The sequence below is a fragment of the Phymastichus coffea genome, unplaced genomic scaffold, assembly GCF_024137745.1.
Source record: "Phymastichus coffea isolate CEN01 unplaced genomic scaffold, Cenicafe_Pcof_1.1 PCOF00012, whole genome shotgun sequence".
NCBI classification, from domain to species: Eukaryota; Metazoa; Arthropoda; class Insecta; order Hymenoptera; family Eulophidae; genus Phymastichus; species Phymastichus coffea.
In genome coordinates, this window is record NW_026706823.1 from 1,182,480 (window position 1) to 1,203,676 (window position 21,197).

The 21,197-nt window shown below is 35.2% G+C and overlaps 1 protein-coding gene across 1 annotated transcript in view; it reads right to left on the bottom strand.

Annotated features, from left to right (window-relative positions):
* Positions 1 to 409: 409 nt before the first annotated feature.
* The window catches only part of LOC131672542 (major facilitator superfamily domain-containing protein 6), a 671,294-nt gene continuing 650,506 nt past the window's right edge, over positions 410 to 21,197 (bottom strand). The window contains exon 9 of the mRNA XM_058949841.1: positions 410 to 1,057. Coding sequence (XP_058805824.1) covers positions 756 to 1,057 — 302 coding nt within the window. The 3' untranslated portion in view covers positions 410 to 755. The remainder of the gene's footprint in view (positions 1,058 to 21,197) is intronic.

The following is a 21,197-nucleotide window of genomic DNA, read 5'->3' on the forward strand; positions in this document are numbered from 1 at the left end:
TGTCCCGCTCAATAACCTAATTGAGTTATTAGATTGAATATAATTTTTTAAATATTACTAGATTTTTTGAATTACAAATTAATTTAATGTTATCGCAATCATTAATAATAAGATTAAAGTTGATGGTATTGGTATCATAGCGTTTGGTATTAGAATTTTAGTGATTGGGAATTTTATCGCAGTAACTGATATTAGAATAAGTTATGATAACCATTTATACTTGATAGTGATTACATAAAAGAAATAAAGTTAAAATAATTTTAGGTAATTTATGTGAAATGCGTAATATACTACTTTTGCTTGATTAAAAAATTATATATATATTTCTTTTATAAAATAATTTATCGTAGGAAACCTTTTACTTTTTAAAGTACAAGGTATTTATCATGTCAAAATTTTGTCGAACGAAAATTTATTGTTAGTAAATCAAATATTTATTATTTAAGTAATAATATATAATATAAAATGATAATTACAAGTTATTGTACTACTGTAACATAATTTATAATTTTTAGGTACCACAGTAATGAACATTAGAATAATGCTCAAAATTATACATAAAAACCTTTCGATAGTCACAGCGTAGACTATCGGTACTTACATTGGCATAGCCTTGAAGGTTCTGTACGAGCTACCAGGTTGCTATCTATATTGCTCTTACCCTACAATCTCCGTAAAAACCCACACTAAGACACACACAACCACACTATATATATATATATATATATATATATATATATATATATATATATATATCATTCACCTCTTTCTTGACCAGGAACATTTAAGTTACTACTAGATGCTTGATATGTAGCACCATAACTATATTCTTGATTTGCTAATTCTTGAAGTCTGTTTGAACTTAGTGCTCTGGGCATGGCATTACTTGGTACGCCATGCGGAGCTAAGTGAGTTACTTCTGCAACTTGATGTGGATCTTCTGCTTGTGGCAAATCTGACACAAATCCAGTATCTTTTCGATAAAAATTTATAAATATAAATGCTGCTAATACTATCAAACAAATTAATCCATAAATACGAAATGTTAATGTGGTACCTGAAAAAATGTATAAAAAATAATTCATAGTTTGTAGATTGTTGGATATATACAAAAGTAGATAAAATAACTATGACATTCAGAAATAAGATTTACAAAATAACAAAGATCTTATGATCTTATGTTGAATGAGTTGTATTTATTAGTGATTGTTGTAATGATGGAAATATCTTACTAACTCATTTTCAATTCAAAATATCTGTATTTAAAGTAATATTTTAAACAAAACAACAATTAATTAACATTTCTTAAGCAACATTATTTTATATTTTAAAGAGATTTTAGTAAGCTAATTATCCAAATCCGAATACCAGAACTAGCTGCAAATAATTTCAAATCTTATAGTAAAAAATTCTGACGACTTATATAAAATCCTATAATTATAAATGAAATATCGACGCAAACACACAAACACATACACGCACATTTAATTTGGGAATATAAGAGATCCTCTCCAGAGCTTAATATTGTTTCCAAGGTGTCTTACAGTGGCTATTCAATACCGAGAGTCAATCTAATCTGGTATTCTTTAGTCGTTGAATATATCTCCTGTCATTTCTTAATGCCTTAATTTTGGTTTCATTAAAAATAAATTTTTTTTCCGTTTTTGAATTTTCCAAAGTTTATGAATCTCAGTAAATTCCACTCTTGCTATTTTATTTTTTACACTAATTAGTGACTTTTCAACTCCATTCACCTTAAAAGTCCAACTTTCATTTGTGAAAAAGTTTTCCACACCTAGTTCATATGCTATTATTTTAGTACCTTTTTTACATTGTGGCGAGGAATTTTGGGGGATTTAAGCCGTGCACGCGAAATACTTCCACCACAATGCTTAGTAAATCGTTTCCCCGACTAGGTTATAAGGGCGTCAGACCGCCGTTCCTTTGTTACGGCGATCGTCGGGAATAGGATCAGATATCGGCGTTTAGATCTGTTTATCCGCTGTGCAACTGCGCAGAGCAGGCAAGGAACTTGTTTTACACCGATAACTTTTCCAGACCGCTCCAATGGTTTGCTCTCCGTTCTCCTAACGTTCTTGGGGTACCGGCAGTTTGAGAAGGAACTCCTTTTCTCAGGTTGAGGGTTGAGCGTTTGAAATATATGGCGCGTGCAATTACTAAACATTCGGAACTATTTGAAGAAATTCTCGCTGCAAACCGTCCGCGGCTGAAAATAAAGTCAGCATGCAGGAGGGGGATTGTTCAGCAAGATAAAAATATCGGATACCAAGTATACTTCACTTTCCTTTATTCACTGGTTGGAGTACATGTTGGTCGAAATGGCGGATGGTCAGCGCGGTTGATTACGACAGTTTATACGTGGCGGCAACGGATTCACACGTCCCGGCGAATCAAACCTGCGACGAATTATGCGATCACCTAACTCTCGACAGCGAGCAACACTTTACCGAGCTATCCAAATCCTAAATTCTTTTACGTTCGAGTTAATCGGATAATGGTGGTTAGTTAGCGCAATTCAGTTAGGATTACTTCGTTCGCACGGCAACGGATTCACACATCACAGTGGAATTAATAACGCGGAAAATTGCGCTCGGCAACCTGATTTTTACTCCACAAGCGGTACTTTACCTACTTACTTCTTACAAGTTTAATGAGTTTCTCTCGCTTCAAATTGCTCGGTTTTCTAGCTCGTAGAAAAGATCTACTTACAGCTGAGTACACTCCCAGTGGCAAAATGGATGAGCAACGGCTCTCCATGATCAAAAATCTTTTACTTTTCCTCTTTCCGTAGGTGTCGTACGCGCTACTACATATAATTTGATTTTTCATAATAATTTTCATCTTTTTCTTTTTTTATTTATTGTTAAATTAAAATGTATCATTCAACGAATTCCTTACAGAAATTATAATCATCGAAAAAGTGTTTGAAATATAATGTAACGATCTTTTACATCAACCACACCGTATTATAGCAACATTTTTATATGCTTCTACTTCGCAATGTATATTGCACGAATCTCCAAAACTAAAATCAAGAGGGTTATCTGTTTTAACTGGTTTTTCAGCAATGTAGCCGCTTTTATACCAAGCGTATTTAAAAATATTGGTAGATCTTGGTGAAGAAAGATGGTTATGGATAAGAGACTGCATTTTTATGATGTTATTTCTTAAATGTAGATTCATTTCATAGTGCATGAAAATTACTTGATCTGATAAATGTCGAACGAAGTTTTTCCAGATATGAAATCCATAAACATCGAGTGGTTGGATGTTCCCTGTCGTTCCTGTGGGAATTTTTTTTATATTAACAATTTTGTTCGTCGGCATCGTTTTCTTTACAGCTTTATCGCAATGTCCACTCCAAGAGTCGAGTAAAAGTACAGATTGAGGTCCAACATTTGGGTAAAAAACTTCTTTCAATCAAATTTTAAAATGATCTAAAATAAAAAAATGTCAAAATTGGTTACTTTATTTATTTATTTTTCTAGATACTATTCTATGAGCTTTTTTAAATTTTAGTAACCAATTTTGAGAAGCCTTAATTATTACATCTTCATGGCCAACAATTTTTTGAGCTGCAATGCCCATTTCTGTATATCTCAATCATGCACTATCGTACCAGCTGCAATAGTGGCTTTTAAATTATCAAACATGTATTGGCAAATTTGCGCAATTTTTTCTCCGTAAGTTCCATTTTTATTAATTGTTTTCGCCCAACGTTTAAGTTGACTTATAGATGAAACTTTTTTGAATTTATGTTGTACAGTATCCAGTTTTTAGTTTTTGTTTTTTCCGCTCCTCCAAAATTCTACGGCTCTTTGTTTATAATCAAATGTGATTTCTTCATCATCATTTGTGCACTGATTTGTTGGTGCAAAATCAGGATCAGGAAAGTGATGTTAAACTTCATCTTCGATTATTTTAGCATCAGTATCTTTAGAATCTTCATAAAAATCTAACGTCTCTTCAACAATCATATCAATATCATTAAACTCATACACGGCATCTATTAATATTTCTTTCAACTTTTCTGACAATTTCATTTCTTTGAAATTAATCTCGCTATCTGGTATTTCTAAACTTAGAAAATATGCTAATAATAAATTGACTACGTTGAAAGGATTTATCTTCATGTTTTAATCTAAAAGAAAATCAAGATATAAATACTCTTTTTTGCAGTTGAATAATTTTACAAAAGACAAAATAAAACCTAGTCTATAGATAGAATTCGATCATATGTTTTTAACAGTTATATTTCACATGTTTACAAATCGAAATATTTGAATAAAATTATATATGAAAAGTGACATAAATACTTACGTAGTATACAAAAACTTTTCTTCTTGTTATATACTATATTGTCGTGTTCGGAAAATTTGTATGTAAATATAGAAATAAGGTTATTTATAAATCCAGCACTATAAAAAAACTTTAACTTTTTAGATACTGGACTTTACTTCAACTACTATGAATAATGAAATATGTATCGGATGTCTTACTATCGTAAGGGGCGTAGATTTGATATAACTTATATACTTCGAGCCATTGATAAGACATAATTGTAAATAAGATAAAGTGTATAGCAAAGTAAAGTACCAACAAAAAGTAAACTAAACCACAAGTGAAAATTGAAAAAAGTAAACAGTTTAGAAGTATAGGAATTGAGACTATTATAACTATTTATAACTATTAATATAATCAATTATTTGTTATAATTTCTTTTCTCATTGATAAATTCTAAATGATTAAGAAAGGAATAATAAATATATTAAACTTCCACTTTTGAAATTAATAATTTTTAACTGTTATTACTTGTTATTTTTCTTTATTACGAATTAACTTTACCTTTAAAAAATAATAACTATTATTATTACTCTTTTATACACAGCTATATGTAATACAATGCAAATAATATTTAATAAAACTGATACTATAACTGTTATTATTAATTTCGAAAAAATAAAATAGTTAATAATTATTTATAATTTATTTTAGTCTCAAACCTTATATTTATAAGCCGTTATTAATTATTTTTATCTTTTTTGTATTTCTTGAATAACATTCATGTTGTATAACAATATGTCCCAAGTATTATAAATTTTATGTAATAATTATTATTTTCTTTTCATTATAAATACAAAAAAGATAAAAATAGTATATTTTTGTTTATTCTAATGCAATGACATAAAAAAATTTTGACATTTTTTTATTTTAGATCATTTTAAAATTTGATTGAAAGAAGTTTTTTACCCAAATGTTGGACCTCAATCTGTACTTTTACTCGACTCTTGGAGTGGACATTGCGATAAAGCTGTAAGGAAAACGATGCCGACGAACAAAATTGTTAATATAAAAAAAATTCCCACAGGAACGACAGGGAACATCCAACCACTCGATGTTTATGGATTTCGTATCTGGAAAAACTTCGTTCGACATTTATCAGATCAAGTAATTTTCATGCACTATGAAATGAATCTACATTTAAGAAATAACATCATAAAAATGCAGTCTCTTATCCATAACCATCTTTCTTCACCAAGATCTACCAATATTTTTAAATACGCTTGGTATAAAAGCGGCTACATTGCTGAAAAATCAGTTAAAACAGATAACCCTCTTGATTTTAGTTTTGGAGATTCGTGCAATATATATTGCGAAGTAGAAGCATATAAAAATGTTGCTATAATACGGTGTGGTTGATGTAAAAGATCGTTACATTATGTTTCAAACACTTTTTCGATGATTATAATTTCTGTAAGGAATTCGTTGAATGATACATTTTAATTTAACAAAAAATAAAAAAAGAAAAAGATGAAAATTATTATGAACAATCAAAATATATGTAGTAGCGCGTACGACACCTACGGAAAGAGGAAAAGTAAAAGATTTTTGATCATGGAGAGCCGTTGCTCATCCATTTTGCCACTGGGAGTGTACTCAGCTGCAAGTAGATCTTTTCTACGAGCTAGAAAACCGAGCAATTTGAAGCGAGAGAAACTCATTAAACTTGTAAGAAGTAAGTAGGTAAAGTACCGCTTGTGGAGTAAAAATCAGGTTGCCGAGCGCAATTTTCCGCGTTATTAATTCCACTGTGATGTGTGAATCCGTTGCCGTGCGAACGAAGTAATCCTAACTGAATTGCGCTAACTAACCACCATTATCCGATTAACTCGAACGTAAAAGAATTTAGGATTTGGATAGCTCGGTAAAGTGTTGCTCGCTGTCGAGAGTTAGGTGATCGCACAATTCGTCGCAGGTTTGATTCGCCGGGACGTGTGAATCCGTTGCCGCCACGCATAAACTGTCGTAATCAACTGCGCTGACCATCCGCCATTTCGACCAACATGTACTCCAACCTGTGAATAAAGGAAAGTGAAGTATACTTGGTATCCGATATTTTTATCTTGCTGAACAATCCCCCTCCTGCATGCTGACTTTATTTTCAGCCGCGGACGGTTTGCAGCGAGAATTTATTCAAATAGTTCCGAATGTTTAGTAATTGCACGCGCCATATATTTCAAACGCTCAACCCTCAACCTGAGAAAAGGAGTTCCTTCTCAAACTGCCGGTACCCCAAGAACGTTAGGAGAACGGAGAGCAAACCATTGGAGCGGTCTGGAAAAGTTATCGGTGTAAAACAAGTTCCTTGCCTGCTCTGCGCAGTTGCACAGCGGATAAACAGATCTAAACGCCGATATCTGATCCTATTCCCGACGATCGCCGTAACAAAGGAACGGCGGTCTGACGCCCTTATAACCTAGTCGGGGAAACGATTTACTAAGCATTGTGGTGGAAGTATTTCGCGTGCACGGCTTCAATCCCCCAAAATTTCTCGCCACAATGTAAAAAAGGTACTAAAATATGAACTAGGTGTAGAAAACTTTTTCACAAATGAAAGTTGGACTTTTAAGGTGAATGGAGTTGAAAAGTCACTAATTAGTGTAAAAAATAAAATAGCAAGAGTGGAATTTACTGAGATTCATAAACTTTGGAAAATTCAAAAACGGAAAAAAAATTTATTTTTAATGAAACCAAAATTAAGGCATTAAGAAATGACAGGAGACATATTCAACGACTAAAGAATACCAGATTAGATTGACTCTCGGTATTGAATAGCCACTGTAAGACACCTTGGAAACAATATTAAGCTCTGGAGAGGATCTCTTATATTCCCAAATTAAATGTGCGTGTATGTGTTTGTGTGTTTGCGTCGATATTTCATTTATAATTATACGATTTTATATAAGTCGTCAGAATTTTTTACTATAAGATTTGAAATTATTTGCAGCTAGTTCTGGTATTCGGATTTGGATAATTAGCTTACTAAAATCTCTTTAAAATATAAAATAATGTTGCTTAAGAAATGTTAATTAATTGTTGTTTTGTTTAAAATATTACTTTAAATACAGATATTTTGAATTAAAAATGTGTTACAATTATGTTTCAAACACTTTTTCGATGATTATCATTTCTGTAAGGAATTCGTTGAATGATACATTTTAATTTAACAATAAATAAAAAAAGAAAAAGATGAAAATTTTTATGAAAAATCAAAATATATTTATGTATCTACATACGAATATAAATATATATGTATAGATCTATAAATGATAATTAGACCTCGTGTTATTCTCTTGTTTATGTTTAAGAGATAATTCTCGCCATTTTAGTACTATTAAAATAAAATGTATTAAACATATTTTTATTTATCATTAATTATGTTTGAGCTACAAATATATTTGATCAAAAAAATATGGGATACCCCACGTACGGTGTAGAAATCAATTATTTTAAGAAAAAGCAACTGATAAACTTAATTCTCCCAAAGTTAGATCTATTAGCCTACATTTGGTTGGGTAAGGGTGGTTTATGGGTATTTGGTGGGTTAGAGGCAGGTTGGTTAGTTGAGGTAGCTCGCTCAGGCGTAGGATTAAATTATTTCAGGAAATAACAAACGACTTAACTCGTGTTTCCCATGGTTAGGAGGTTTAGCCTGCTTGTGTTTCAGTAAGAGTGGTTTATAAGGGTGGGGGTTAGATAGGTTAGGGGTAGGTGGATAAGAGGTATGTTATACAGCTGGAATAACTCGCTTATGGTGTAAAATTCAATTATTTCAAGAAATAACAAACACCTAAAGTTGCTTTTCCGAGGATTAGGTGGATTAGCCTGCATGTTGTTCGGTAAGGGTGGTTTATGGGGGTTTGGTGGGTTAGAGGCAGGTTTGTTAGTTGAGGTAGCTCGCTCATGCATAGGATTAAATTATTTCAAGAAATAACAAACACCTAAACTTGTTTATCCCAGGGTTAGGTGGATTAACCTGCTGATAGTTTGACGGGGGTGGTTTCTAAGGGGTGAAACACCCCTTAAATATATTTTTTTTAAATCCGGAAGGTGTCTTACAGTGCGATTTTTAAATCATTCGAGCTGATTTACTATATTACATGTCGTAAAACAGTAGAAAAAATGGTGTATTTACCCCTATTAAAAATGGGGTTGCAACCATTCGGTATAAATGTTATGTCCTTAAAGCGCCTTTTTATATGAAATTTTTAACGTTGAGTTTACTGAAAAATATTCATTTGATGCTGAGAAATATTAAAAAACTAATTTTAGGAATTGATTTTCAGGGTGGATTTCACTCCTTAAAAGCCCTTATGGGCCGATAAAAAAAAACACTTATCTAATTTTTTTTCAAGTACTATAATTTATCCCAAAATCATTCAAATCGGTGAGGTCGGGTGGGGGTGGTTCCCTTGTAAGTGGTGTGCGTGCGGTCACGTGACGGAGGAAAATACGGCGGCCCTTTTTAATAGTAATGCACCGCATTATGACATATACGATTGCTTTTCTTTTACTATCTTATCAACATATATGCAAATGACGGAGACGAGCAACCGACTATCAGATGTCGCCGGCTACTCGTGTATGACGATGGCGCTCTGAGCGCTATACTGCTACCTTGGGGAAAAACTACATGATTCCCCGCTGACACACACACACGCATACTAGACAAATGACTGAAGCGACGATCGAGTGCTCCAGGAAGCGAAATTTGAACCGGCACTGAAACCGGAGCGCACATGGACGAGCAGCGGCGGCTATTTTGGCGAGTAGCAACAATCACACTAGGCAATAGCTAGAAATGGAGTGTAAACGAGAGAGAGAGAGAGAGAGAAAGAGAAAGGGAGCGAAGTAGAGTAAAAACACATAACTAAAGATGTGCACGTAATTGACTGACACAATTCGAATTCAATTGTACGCACATACGAAGTAATACGAAAAATAAGTACCTTCATGGATAATGACGAGCGAACTAGAATTCAAATGCAAATACTAATTCGAATGCAATCTCGATGATGAGGGTGGTACGAATATGAAAATTGACTTATGACTATTATGGAAATTAGCAAAATAAATAATGTATACTGCAAAATACCTAACGATAATAAGTGTGCGACTTATTATATGTACCATATAAAGGGAAAAATGGAAATATATGTACGCGACCACTTTATATCCATAGGCGTACTCATAGGTGACAGGTAGTCAGTTAAATTAAATCGATATAATTAACTGCTGTAATTTGGACCACTGACCAAATTCGCCGGTAACATCACGAACAATAGGCAAATAGAATAAAATTTGATTTTCGTCCGTATCGTCTCCATTTCTTTTTCCTTTCTTTTGTTAGGCCTTTTTTCGGTACGATCCACGCAGGTGCATTAAATGCGCTTGTTGATGGTCTGATTAAGTTATTATATATAATAATTTTTTTTGTTTCTGACACAGCAACTTCAATGTGTAGGGTAGTGAAAATTATTTAACATAAATTGGTGTATCATCTGTTAGGTTGATTTCATGTTCTTCTACCTTGTAAATGCCGACTTTTTCGTCTTCTAACAAGCATACGAGGTGTGATCAAAAAGTAAGGTGAATTTTTATTTTTCTCAAAAAATATTTATTTATTCATCAATTTTTATTTTATCTCCTTCAAAGTAATCCCCCTCGGATATAATGCACTTGTGCCAACGCTTTTTCCAATCCTCAAAGCATTTCAAAAAATCATTTATTGTGATCTTGTTTAGTTCATCCTTCGATGCCGTCTTTATCTCCTCAATCGTGGCAAAACGCCGTCCTTTCATGGGCCTCTTTAGTTTTGGGAACAAGAAGAAGTCACAGGGGGCCAGATCTGGGGAATACGGTGCCTGTGGCATCGTTACTGTATTGGTTTTAGCCAAAAATTCGCGCACAAGCAACGATGTGTGAGCAGGGGCGTTATCATGGTGCAAAAGCCAATTTTTATTTTTCCACAAATTCGGACGTTTCTGGCGGATTGCTTCGCGCAAATTGCGCATAACTTGCAGGTAATATTCCTTATTTACTGTTCTACCCTGTGGCAAGAACTCATGATGCACCACGCCCCTGCAGTCAAAGAAAACTGTAAGCAAAACCTTTACATTTGATCGAACTTGGCGTGCTTTTTTTGGTCTTGGTGATCCAGAATGCCTCCACTGGGACGATTGAGTCTTAGTCTCGACGTCATAACCGTATACCCATGTTTCGTCACCTGTTATAACCCTGTTGAGTAAATCTGGATCATCGTTGACGTCATTCAGTAGCTCTTGGGCGATGCTCATGCGACGTTTCTTTTGGTCGAAATTGAGCAATTTCGGAACAAACTTCGCTGACACACGTCTCATGTCTAAAACACTCGTCAAAATTGATTGGCACGAACCAAATGAGATGCCAATATCATCAGCAATTTCTCTAATGGTAATTCGACGATTTCCCAACACTATTTTCTTCACTTCTTCAACATTCTCATCAGTTGTTGATGTGCTGGGGCGTCCAGAACGAGGTTCGACGTCGGTGTCTTCTCGGCCTTCTTGGAAGAGTTTATACCACTTGTAAACATTTTTTTGGCTTAAAGTAGACTCACCGTATGCCACTTTCAGCATTTCAAGTGTTTTGGAACATTTGATTCCATTTTTCACACAAAATTTAATGCAAACTCTTTGATCCATGTTTTTAGACAGCAGCAAATCGTGGAGCACGCAAAACACTTTTAACCTTGATGCCTCTCACAAACAAACCAAACATACTACAAAGCTGAAATTCGGAACGTATGTTCTAGACGAGTGTACCGACATAACCAAATAAAAAAGTCGAAGATCGAACGGACGTAGCCCGCTAAATTTCAAAATTCACCTTACTTTTTGATCACACCTCGTATACACTACCATCCATAAAGATTTGCCATCCCCTTGCTGAAATCATCAAAACTTTAGAGTTTTATGGCTCAGTTTCTATAAGAGCTAGAAAATCCTGCGGGGTCTCATTTGAAAGGTCTTGCTAAGACCTTTCAAATGTTGTTAAACATAATTGATTTTATTTGTTTTTTGTACAACTTGTGACGTCATAAACAAATTGTTTTTTTTTAATTTTTTCACATCAACTTCGACCCCGATTTATTTATATAACGGATTCTACGATGGAAAAACTATATATGCCATTCAATAGAGCTTCCAAAAAGCTACAAAATCCATATCCGGAAAATTTTTTTACCTTTATTTTTTATGAGCTATATGGTGTTTTATACAAAAACAAAGATTTTCAAGAAATGGGTTGTATTTTTTTTATTTTCAACTCTAAAGAAAAAAATCTCAGAAGAAAAAATGTAGTATTTTGCAAGAGCTATCAAATGCGCCACTCAGAATTAAAAAAAAAAAAAAAATTTTTTTTTTCACGTTTTTAGAATTGAAATTTTTCTAGGAAAAAAACTGAAATTACATATATTTAATAAAATTAGTAAGTAACTAGTATTTATAACTGAATGGGCTTACAAACAATGATAACAAGATACATTTATTGAACCATTATTTATTACTTACTCAGAATAGATTAACATAATTTGGTTACAATTTTTCTACAAAATTTATTTATTACAACGTTTCAATAATAATATAACAATAATAATTTCATTTTTTATAATACTAATAACGCTTGTAATTATTATATTATCACAATCTGAATATAAATTTCAGTTGTAAACAAAAACGAAACAATACTAATTATTTAAACGTTTTTTTCATCGAAATGTCCACCTTTGTTTGCTATAACTACTTTACAAATTCGAGGCATTCATGCTACAAGTTTCTCTAAAGTTTCTGCACTTATTTTTTTCCATTTATTTTCTAAGATACTCCAAAAATCCTTCTGGAAAGTAGGTCCTACCTTCCTTACAGCTCTATTTAGATCATCCCACAACAGTTCGATAGGGTTAAGATCAGGAGAGTACGGTGGTCATTCCATCACAACTAATTATTTTTCTTCTCCAATTGAGCAAGATAACTGTTACATAACTTTGAAGTATGTTTTGGGTCGTTATCTTGTTGGAATGTCAATTTGCGAACAATTATTCTTGTTCCGGAAGATACAACATTTTTTTCAAGAATTTTTTTGTAACCTTCTTTTTTCAACTTGCCATCAATTTTAAGAAGGTCACCAACCTTAGACCCACCAAAACAACCCCATACCATTACTGAGCCGCCACCATGTTTAACCGAAGCACACATATTTTTCTCTAAATGTTTTTGCTTATTTTTTCTCAGCACAAAACATCTGCGTTTACTACCAAAAACCTCGAATTTGCTCTCATCAGACCACAAAACTTTTTTCCAATAATCAATGGTCCAAATTTTATGTTTTCTGGCCCAAGCCAATCGTTTCTTTTTATTAATCGGTTTTAGTAAAGGCTTTTTAATTGCTATTCGACCGTATAATCCATCTTCATGAAGTCGTCTCTTTATCGTAGTAACACTAAGTTTAACATCATACGCTTTTTGAGTTTCAACAGCAAGTTCGGGTGCCGTGAGTCTTGGATTATGTGTACTTGTACTATAAATGTGTTTATCAGTAGCGCTCGTAGTTTTCCTAGGCCTTCCTGAAATTTTTTTGTTTTTGATATTTCCTTGAGTTATGAATTTTTTAATGTTATAATCAACTGTTCTTCTTGGAATATTCAAAATTTTGGAAATTTCATTATTACTTTTATTCACTTTATGCAAGGCTACTATCTCAGATCGCTCTTCAATGCTTAAGTTTCTTTTTTTCGTCATTTTTAATGAACAAAAAATACATGCATAATTTACTGACTAAATTGGACACATTGATATTTCACTCATTAAGGCTGATAAGAGACTGAATTTCCATACGTATTCTCTGCTATATGTATACATTCATGAAAGTCAAGTAAATCAAACCACGTAAACACTCAGTGATTATCACAGTGATTATCGGTGAGCACAATACTGTAGAAAGTCATTAAAAATGAAAACAATGCAAATTCCTCTCTTACAAACGTCGAATACAATAAATGTATCTTGTTATCATTGTTTGTAAGCCCATTCAGTTATAAATACTAGTTACTTACTAATTTTATTAAATATATGTAATTTCAGTCTTTTTCCTAGAAAAATTTCAATTCTAAAAAACGTGAAAAAAAAAATTTTTTTTTTTTTTAATTCTGAGTGGCACATTTGATAGCTCTTGCAAAATACTACATTTTTTCTTCTGAGATTTTTTTCTTTAGAGTTGAAAATAAAAAAAATACAACCCATTTCTTGAAAATCTTTGTTTTTGTATAAAACACCATATAGCTCATAAAAAATAAAGGTAAAAACATTTTCCGGATATGGATTTTGTAACTTTTTGAAAGCTCTATTGAATGGCTTATACAGTTTTTCCATCGTAGAATCCGTTATATAAATAAATCGGGGTCGAAGTTGATGTGAAAAAATTTAAAGAAAACAATTTGTTTATGACGTCACAAGTTGTACAAAAAACAAATAAAATCAATTATGTTTTACAACATTTGAAAGGTCTTGGCAAGACCTTTCAAATGAGATTTCGCAGGTTTTTCTAGCTCTTATAGAAACTGAGCCATAAAAATCTAATGTTTTGATGATTTCAGCAAGGGGATGGCAAATCTTTATGGACGGTAGTGTATCTTCAAGCGTAAATATTAAGTTTTCCACGAGATCACGTTTTTTCTTTCCTAAATGATTTTAATTTATTGTATTTAGTAATGCTGATTTTCTTTTTTGATTTGTAATATCTTCATTGTTTGGGTTTGTTTGTAATTCTTTTTTTCGTTAGATACATAGAACCACAATGCAAGATTACTAATTCTTCAAGTACAAGTTCTACTGTAGTATCTTCAAGTCTTTCAGGCTTATCATTGATGTCGAATGTAAGATAATTTATTTTCTTTCCTTCAATATTGTATTTATTCAATTTCGTAATCTCAGAATTGTTTCGTAATATTTTTAAAAAGTTAGAGTAATTTTGTATATTATATTCATTTATAACGTTGATTTTATTTTCCTGTGCATTATTCAAATTTTCCAAAAAATGCCCTATGTGGATCTGATATATTGGTGTTGTAGTTTCTGTATCTTTCTTGAGTGTTTTGAAAGTTCCTATTGTGTTATCGTTTATATTTTGATTTTCTGTTATATTTATTGTGGATAGTAACATCTGTATGTCATCATGTACTCGTACTGTTACGATTTCTCATTCCTCCTATGTTTCTGTAATGGTATTTATTTTAATTTGCATTTCTCCGGACTCGTTACATGTTGCAATGATTTTCTTTATTTTTATTAACTATTTTATACGGTATTTACCATAATATCTGTTGATTGTAATAGTAATTTTTTTCTATTTATCTCTAACTATTCTTGATCTAATCTTAGTTTATGATCTAGTGATGTTTTTATATCTAGTATTCCGTTGAAAGGTGTAGAAAAATTTTTCGGTGCTATGTGAAAGTTGAAAATATCGTGAATAAGTATCTGTGTACAACCGTGATTTTTTATAGCATTATCTGTGATTCCAGAAATGAGTATTTATTCATTACTATTGAAGTTAGTAGTTAAAATACTATGTTTCATTATGTTTAATTGTGCTCTACTATCTAATAATAGTGTAAGTTTTTTACCCGAATGTTTTTCGTCTATTTCTATGTCTTGTATTAGATTTTCAATTTTCAGTACATACGTTCAAAATGCATTTTTGATTATAATTGATGTATTTTTGCTTTCTTGTAATGTGTGTGAAATGTTTCCTTCAATGTAGTTTTTGTTTTTTTGGACCTGTTTTTTAGTATTATTAGTTTTTGAGGTAGTTTATTGTAGGAACGATTTATTATTTTTTTCTCTTCCTAGACGTTCCTCCCAGAAAGAATTTCGCCATTTCCCGATATATTTCGAAGCATGTGTCTGCTATATGCCCACAGCTTTGCAGATTTTGCAATAGTTTTCTATTTTTCGTTATTTTTCTAATAATTTACTGCAGGTAGTGATTGAATGCCCTTTAATGTTGCAGAATTTACAGAATTTTGTTGTAGTTTTTGATTTGTAATTAATTAATGCTTCTAATTTTCAACAACTGTCTACTATATGTCCAGCATTTTTATAATATTCTGTGACGATAAACGTCGTATAAGCGCTAACAGCCCAACCATGCGACTGCCGGCGAGGGCAGCACCTGCCGGTTGGGACGAAATGTATAGAGGAATTGGGCATGAGACGTAACGGAACGCGCGCGTACGAAAACGAACCAGTCGAGGATTAGAATCCGATCGCAGAGTCAGATAGCAAAAATACCCTTGACGTTTTCCGGAGTTTTCTGAAGGCAGAGACGAGAGAGAGAAGCTGTGAGATAGTCTTACGTCCAGTAGAGTACGTGCAAATGTGAGTGAGTGGAGAGTTTCGCCATCGAGGGCGAAACCGTGAACGAGACGTACCATCGCCCGCACATAAACATTTTGCCGAAAGACTAGCGCGTACTATACGAGCCTCCTGAGCGGTGAGCGATCCGACACTGCATGTTGTTGTCGTGCGCGCGGCATGTAAACATAAACACGCGGGCCGAATGAAGTGTAATATTAAGAGGCAATAAAAGTTCTCGCTTGTGATACTAACGATATTTCCGACGTATTTATTTCGCATTAATAGATAGTTGGTTGACTGACACCCGTTCCCTCCTGCTCTCCGGTTTTCGTGTTTGAACGTGTAGGTAATCATGCGCGCTCTTCGATACGATCGCGCGCATTAAAATAAATAAACGGTATTAACCCCGTTACAATTCGTAAATTTTTTTTAAAACCTATTAAAATTTATATTGTTTGTATTTAATTGTATCATTAGCATTTCTTTAAATGTTGAACAGAATTTTGCTTTATGGACAGATTCTTTGCATAATTGACATTTGTATTGCTATTTTGTTTTATATTCTACTACTAGTATTTTAACTTGTTAGCAATTTTTTTCTATGTGTCCTCTGTTTTCACAAATCGTGTAGGCTTTAAGTGTTACTTGTCGTTCATCTATTTTGCAGTTTTTCATTCTGTGTCCTCTATTATTAACATACATTTGCGGCAAATCGCATTTTGCCAGTTTTTATTCGTATGACTAAGATTATCCCAAAATTCACATTGACTTCTTTTGCCTCTGGTTTCTTTGCATAAACGTTTGGGTCATGGCTTACTCGGTCGCATTTCCAGTAACTTTCGTAATTTTTCATGTATGGGCATTGGTCCATTTCATGTCCTAGATCTTGACAATACTGACTGCATGTTTTGTCTTTTATTTAGTCTGCATGTGCTAATTGAATGGCTAGGCTGGCTGCAGAATTTGCACATTAATTTTGCTTTATTCTTTGCATTTTTACAGTTATTGGATAAGTGGTCATGTTTTTCTGCAGTATACGCAACCTGCCTTCTTACAGAAAAATGCTTCATTTTGAAAGTACGATTCTTCGGTTTATGCTCATTTATTTCTATTATTTAGTATTGATTCAAATAATTTGATAAAAAATTTGTTTTAGATAGTTAGGTATCGGAACCAATTGTTACGTTTTAGGTGTCAGCTACCCGTTAAACCTAACATTTAAGACGTACCAATATGAAATTAACCCATTAACGCTCACAGGACGGTTTTTCGAGACCTGAGTTTGAACTATTCTCATGTCATGAATTCTCGTGGAAAAAATTCAAGAACCATTGTTTCTTATGTTTTCGAGTGTCCTCTTTCCAATGATGCTGGTTAAAATTGTCGCTGAAAAACTTTTACGGTCCAAAAATCAAAAATAAATAAAAAATTGATTTAATTTTTTTTTTAAATCGACTTTTCGTTCCCTAAGCATTTTTTTTAATGCCTAAAACCCTTATAGATCGCGGCCTCGAGGTTTTAACTACAAGTTACTATGGTTCTCCGGATATGAAAATTTTTCGTATAAACAAAATGGCGGTCGAAGTGAAAATATTTATCTAAAACTTTACAAATTTTTTTCTCGAATACTATAGATTTTCATGAAAATTTTTAAAGAACAAAAATGTCTTAGAATTAGTTATAAAATACTCTCAAATTTTTTCAGAATCATCCGAGAAAATTTTGGGATTTCGGAAAAGTCTCTGAATTGAAAATTTAAAAATTATGTCGGAAAATTTTGAAATAATTTGAGAGCGTTCTTTGTTTGTTTTTAAGACATTTCTATTCTCAGAAAAATGTTCCTAAAGAGTATACTTTTCGAGAAAAAAAATGTTAAAGTTTGCTAAACAAATATTTTGTTTACCAAAAACCATGCACTTTACGAAAGTTTTTCTGAGAATAGAAATATCTTAAAAACAAATAAAGAACGCTCTCAAATTATTTCAAAATTTTCTGACATAATTTTTAAATTTTCAATTCAGAGACTTTTCCGAAATCCCAAAATTTTCTCGGATGATTCTGAAAAAATTTGAGAGTATTTTATAATTAATTCTAAGACATTTTTGTTCTTTAAAAATTTTCATGAAAATCTAGTAACTTGTAGTTAAAACCTCGAGGCCGCGATCTATAAGGGTTTTAGGCATTAAAAAAAATGCTTAGGGAACGAAAAGTCGATTTAAAAAAAAAATTAAATCAATTTTTTATTTATTTTTGATTTTTGGACCGTAAAAGTTTTTCAGCGACAATTTTAACCAGCATCATTGGAAAGAGGACACTCGAAAACATAAGAAACAATGGTTCTTGAATTTTTTCCACGAGAATTCATGACATGAGAATAGTTCAAACTCAGGTCTCGAAAAACCGTCCTGTGAGCGTTAATGGGTTAAGTGGGTAAGGCTCACTTATGTTTCACAGATATATTCTAGCTATGGTGCAGAAATACGAACAATGAGAAAGCAGAGAGATAAATGAATTAGTATTACAATACCTGGAATTTTATCGTTGAGATGTCTCATAAATCAGGTTAAGAAATACTGAAATAGATTAGTTTAATGTTTTTCTGACTAAGTAATGTTAATGCAGGATTTAATAAAATATTTTAGGCGCGTTTACAGCTGTAGTTACCAAATATGTAAATAAATATACCAAATTTACGTATGGGTACAATACAGAGATCTGAGATATGGTCCTTGACTTGAACTCTTACGAACTGCCCGCTACAGCCCGAATTTCGTTAATTTTTCGATATTTGCAGATTTAAGTAGGTCTTGCTTACTACATCGAAATTTGCAAAGTAAGACATTAACTTGTCGCCTATCTGTTTATGGCAAGAGTTCATTAGAGTGCAATGGTTTTTTGCCAATGTGTACAGAATTTGAGTTTCTTTAAGATCTTGAGTTTCGGAACTTTATAATGAAAGGTAAAGTACGTTGTAAGACATAAAATTGAATTTACTGGTTTATTTTAGGCTCCAATTTACAATATATAAAAAATAATTTATTACAAGTAATAAAAAAAAAGAAAATGACTTATCGATTTTAATAATCTTACAGTTCTTGCAAATACGAATACCGACAGTAATAGAAACTGAACAATAAAATTTCCATAATATTATACTAGGTAAAATACATTCTTTAACCTGTGACGGAGAATTTCGGCTTGCCGGCTTCTCCTTTGTCTCTCTCTCTCGTCCGTTCGTTGCGCCCGGGCTGAGGGTGTATTTGTATACACTCTCATGCTTACATTTTCTCTGTTTGAGGTGCGGCGAACGGGCAATTGGCGGAACTGGAGGCGGTTGACGAGGCGACGATCCGTTGCCAGGATCGTTATGCGTGGGGGCGAGTGGAATGGGGAGAGTGCGGCCGGGGGGGAAGATCGGCAGTATCGTTTGGGCTGGCCGATCGCGTGCGCGCGTTTATTTTGTCGTCGCCGATTCCCGGTTTTCTTTCGTTGGTTTTTGGAAGCGGTGCGGTGCTTCGCCACGTCGTGTTTTTCTTGTGGATGCGCACCCGGTGTGTGGGCGTGCATCGGTGGGTTTGTTTGGTGTGAGTGGGAGTGAGTGGCTGGGTCGCGCCCAGCCAAGCTTTGCCGCCCAGCACCGGTGTGCGCGGGTGAGGGCGAATCCCGTACCGCCGGCGCGCGCGCGTTCGGCGAGCGAGTCCGGCGAGCAGCTGAGCAGCCGCAACAGCAACAACAGCAACAGTTGCAGCAGCAACAGCAACAGCAACAACATCAGCAGCAGCAGCAAGCCACAGCCGTTGGACGAGAGCGGCCATCTTCGCCCGAGGTCGTCGTTGGGAAGGTCGGTGCCGGTTTTCTCTCTCTCTCTCTCCTTCTCTCGCTCTCTTGCATGTCCGGGGTGTTCGCGGGTACAACGGTGCAGGTCGGGCAGTGATGCCGGCCCCCGTTGCCGGGTTTTGAGGTCGCGGGCGTTTAGGCTTAAGCGGATTATCGGGCAGTGATTGCCGATAATCCGATTAAGCGGATTAGCGTTTTTTTTTTGTATTAGGCCGATTTGCGAGATGGAGTGTGTGTGCTCCGTCTAATTATTAATTTGTGTGTCTTTCTTTTATTTTTCTTTTATTGTATTACGTTAATAAATTTTGATATATATATATACATGTGTCATATGTCACTGCGTCAACCCGTTCGTTTTCCGACTTTCCTTTGATTCGTGCGCGATTGGCACACTCGCTCGGTGTGCCATTCAGTCGTGGGAGCATTCGTGCCTCCCGAGCCCTCCTTTGATAAATATTGTGCGGACGGCCGCGAGCAAGTATTCTCCAACGAATAGTCGGCTTAAATAATTCCGTTACATGGCATCCCTTGTGGGGAGGCCGCGACGCGTGCGCGAGTAGGATGATCGCGAATCGGTAGCGGTGACAGGTGCTTAACGATGCGGCATAAGGGGAGGTGGATCGGCAGCGAGACCGACAATCGTTGCGCCGGTAGGTTGTCCGTTTTTTGTTCCCTCGTTTGCCGTTGGCGACCGGGATCGCGTGCGCTGCCGTGCTTTTCTTTTCAGGAGGTGGAGGGGGTTTTTCTTTCAGCAAACCGAAGCAGCTTTAGCGTGTTTCTGGGACTGGCGGGTTCGGCGGTCGGTTGAGTGGCAGGCAGTGATTGCCGCGACCCCCCTTGCGGCCCGGCCCGGCCAGTGGTTGACCGAGAGACCGCAGGACAGGCGCTGTCCCTCCCCCCCCTTCTTGTCCCCTTTTGGTGCCGAGGTCGTTGTCGCGATTGTTGTTGTTTTTTTTTTTCGTTTTCGTTTTTTTAGGATCGCTGGGCAGCGATCGCGTCGCGTCTGTCGCTCGGTCCCGTTAAGATGCCGCCCCCCGCAGCCGACGCGAATTTGTTTATGCGCCGATTATCTAGGCAGCCGGAGTTACAGCACCTGAGGGCCAGCATCACCAGGGTTCCGCGGGAGGAACTGGTGAGGTATATGCGGACTCAGGGGCTAATTACAGAGGGTGGACTCCCGGTGCTACAGGACCGCGTTTTCCGCGTGTTCTTGGCGAATACGCGATCCGGAGCTGAGGTGCCCCTTTTCCCCTCTGACTTTATGTCGGGGCGCATCCCCGATTCCTCCTCTAGCGAAGCGCACGACGGCATGCCCGCCGATGCGTTTTCGGCGTTTAGGGCCTGGAACGTGCGGTTCAACGGCGCCGCGGGATCGGGTGCAGAACGCTTCCTGGAGAAGTTGAAGCGCTGCGTGAGGTTATATAACCTCCCCGATCGTGAGGTGCTCCCGGCCCTGGATGCGATCTTCTCCGATCGCGCGGAGGTTTGGTTGGCGAACAACCTCGGAAGGTGGCGCACTTTCCATGATTTTGCGGTTGATTTCCGCCACCAGTACTGCCGGACATTGGACCGCGAGGAGCTCTATTGTGAGCTGAGCCGCCGGAT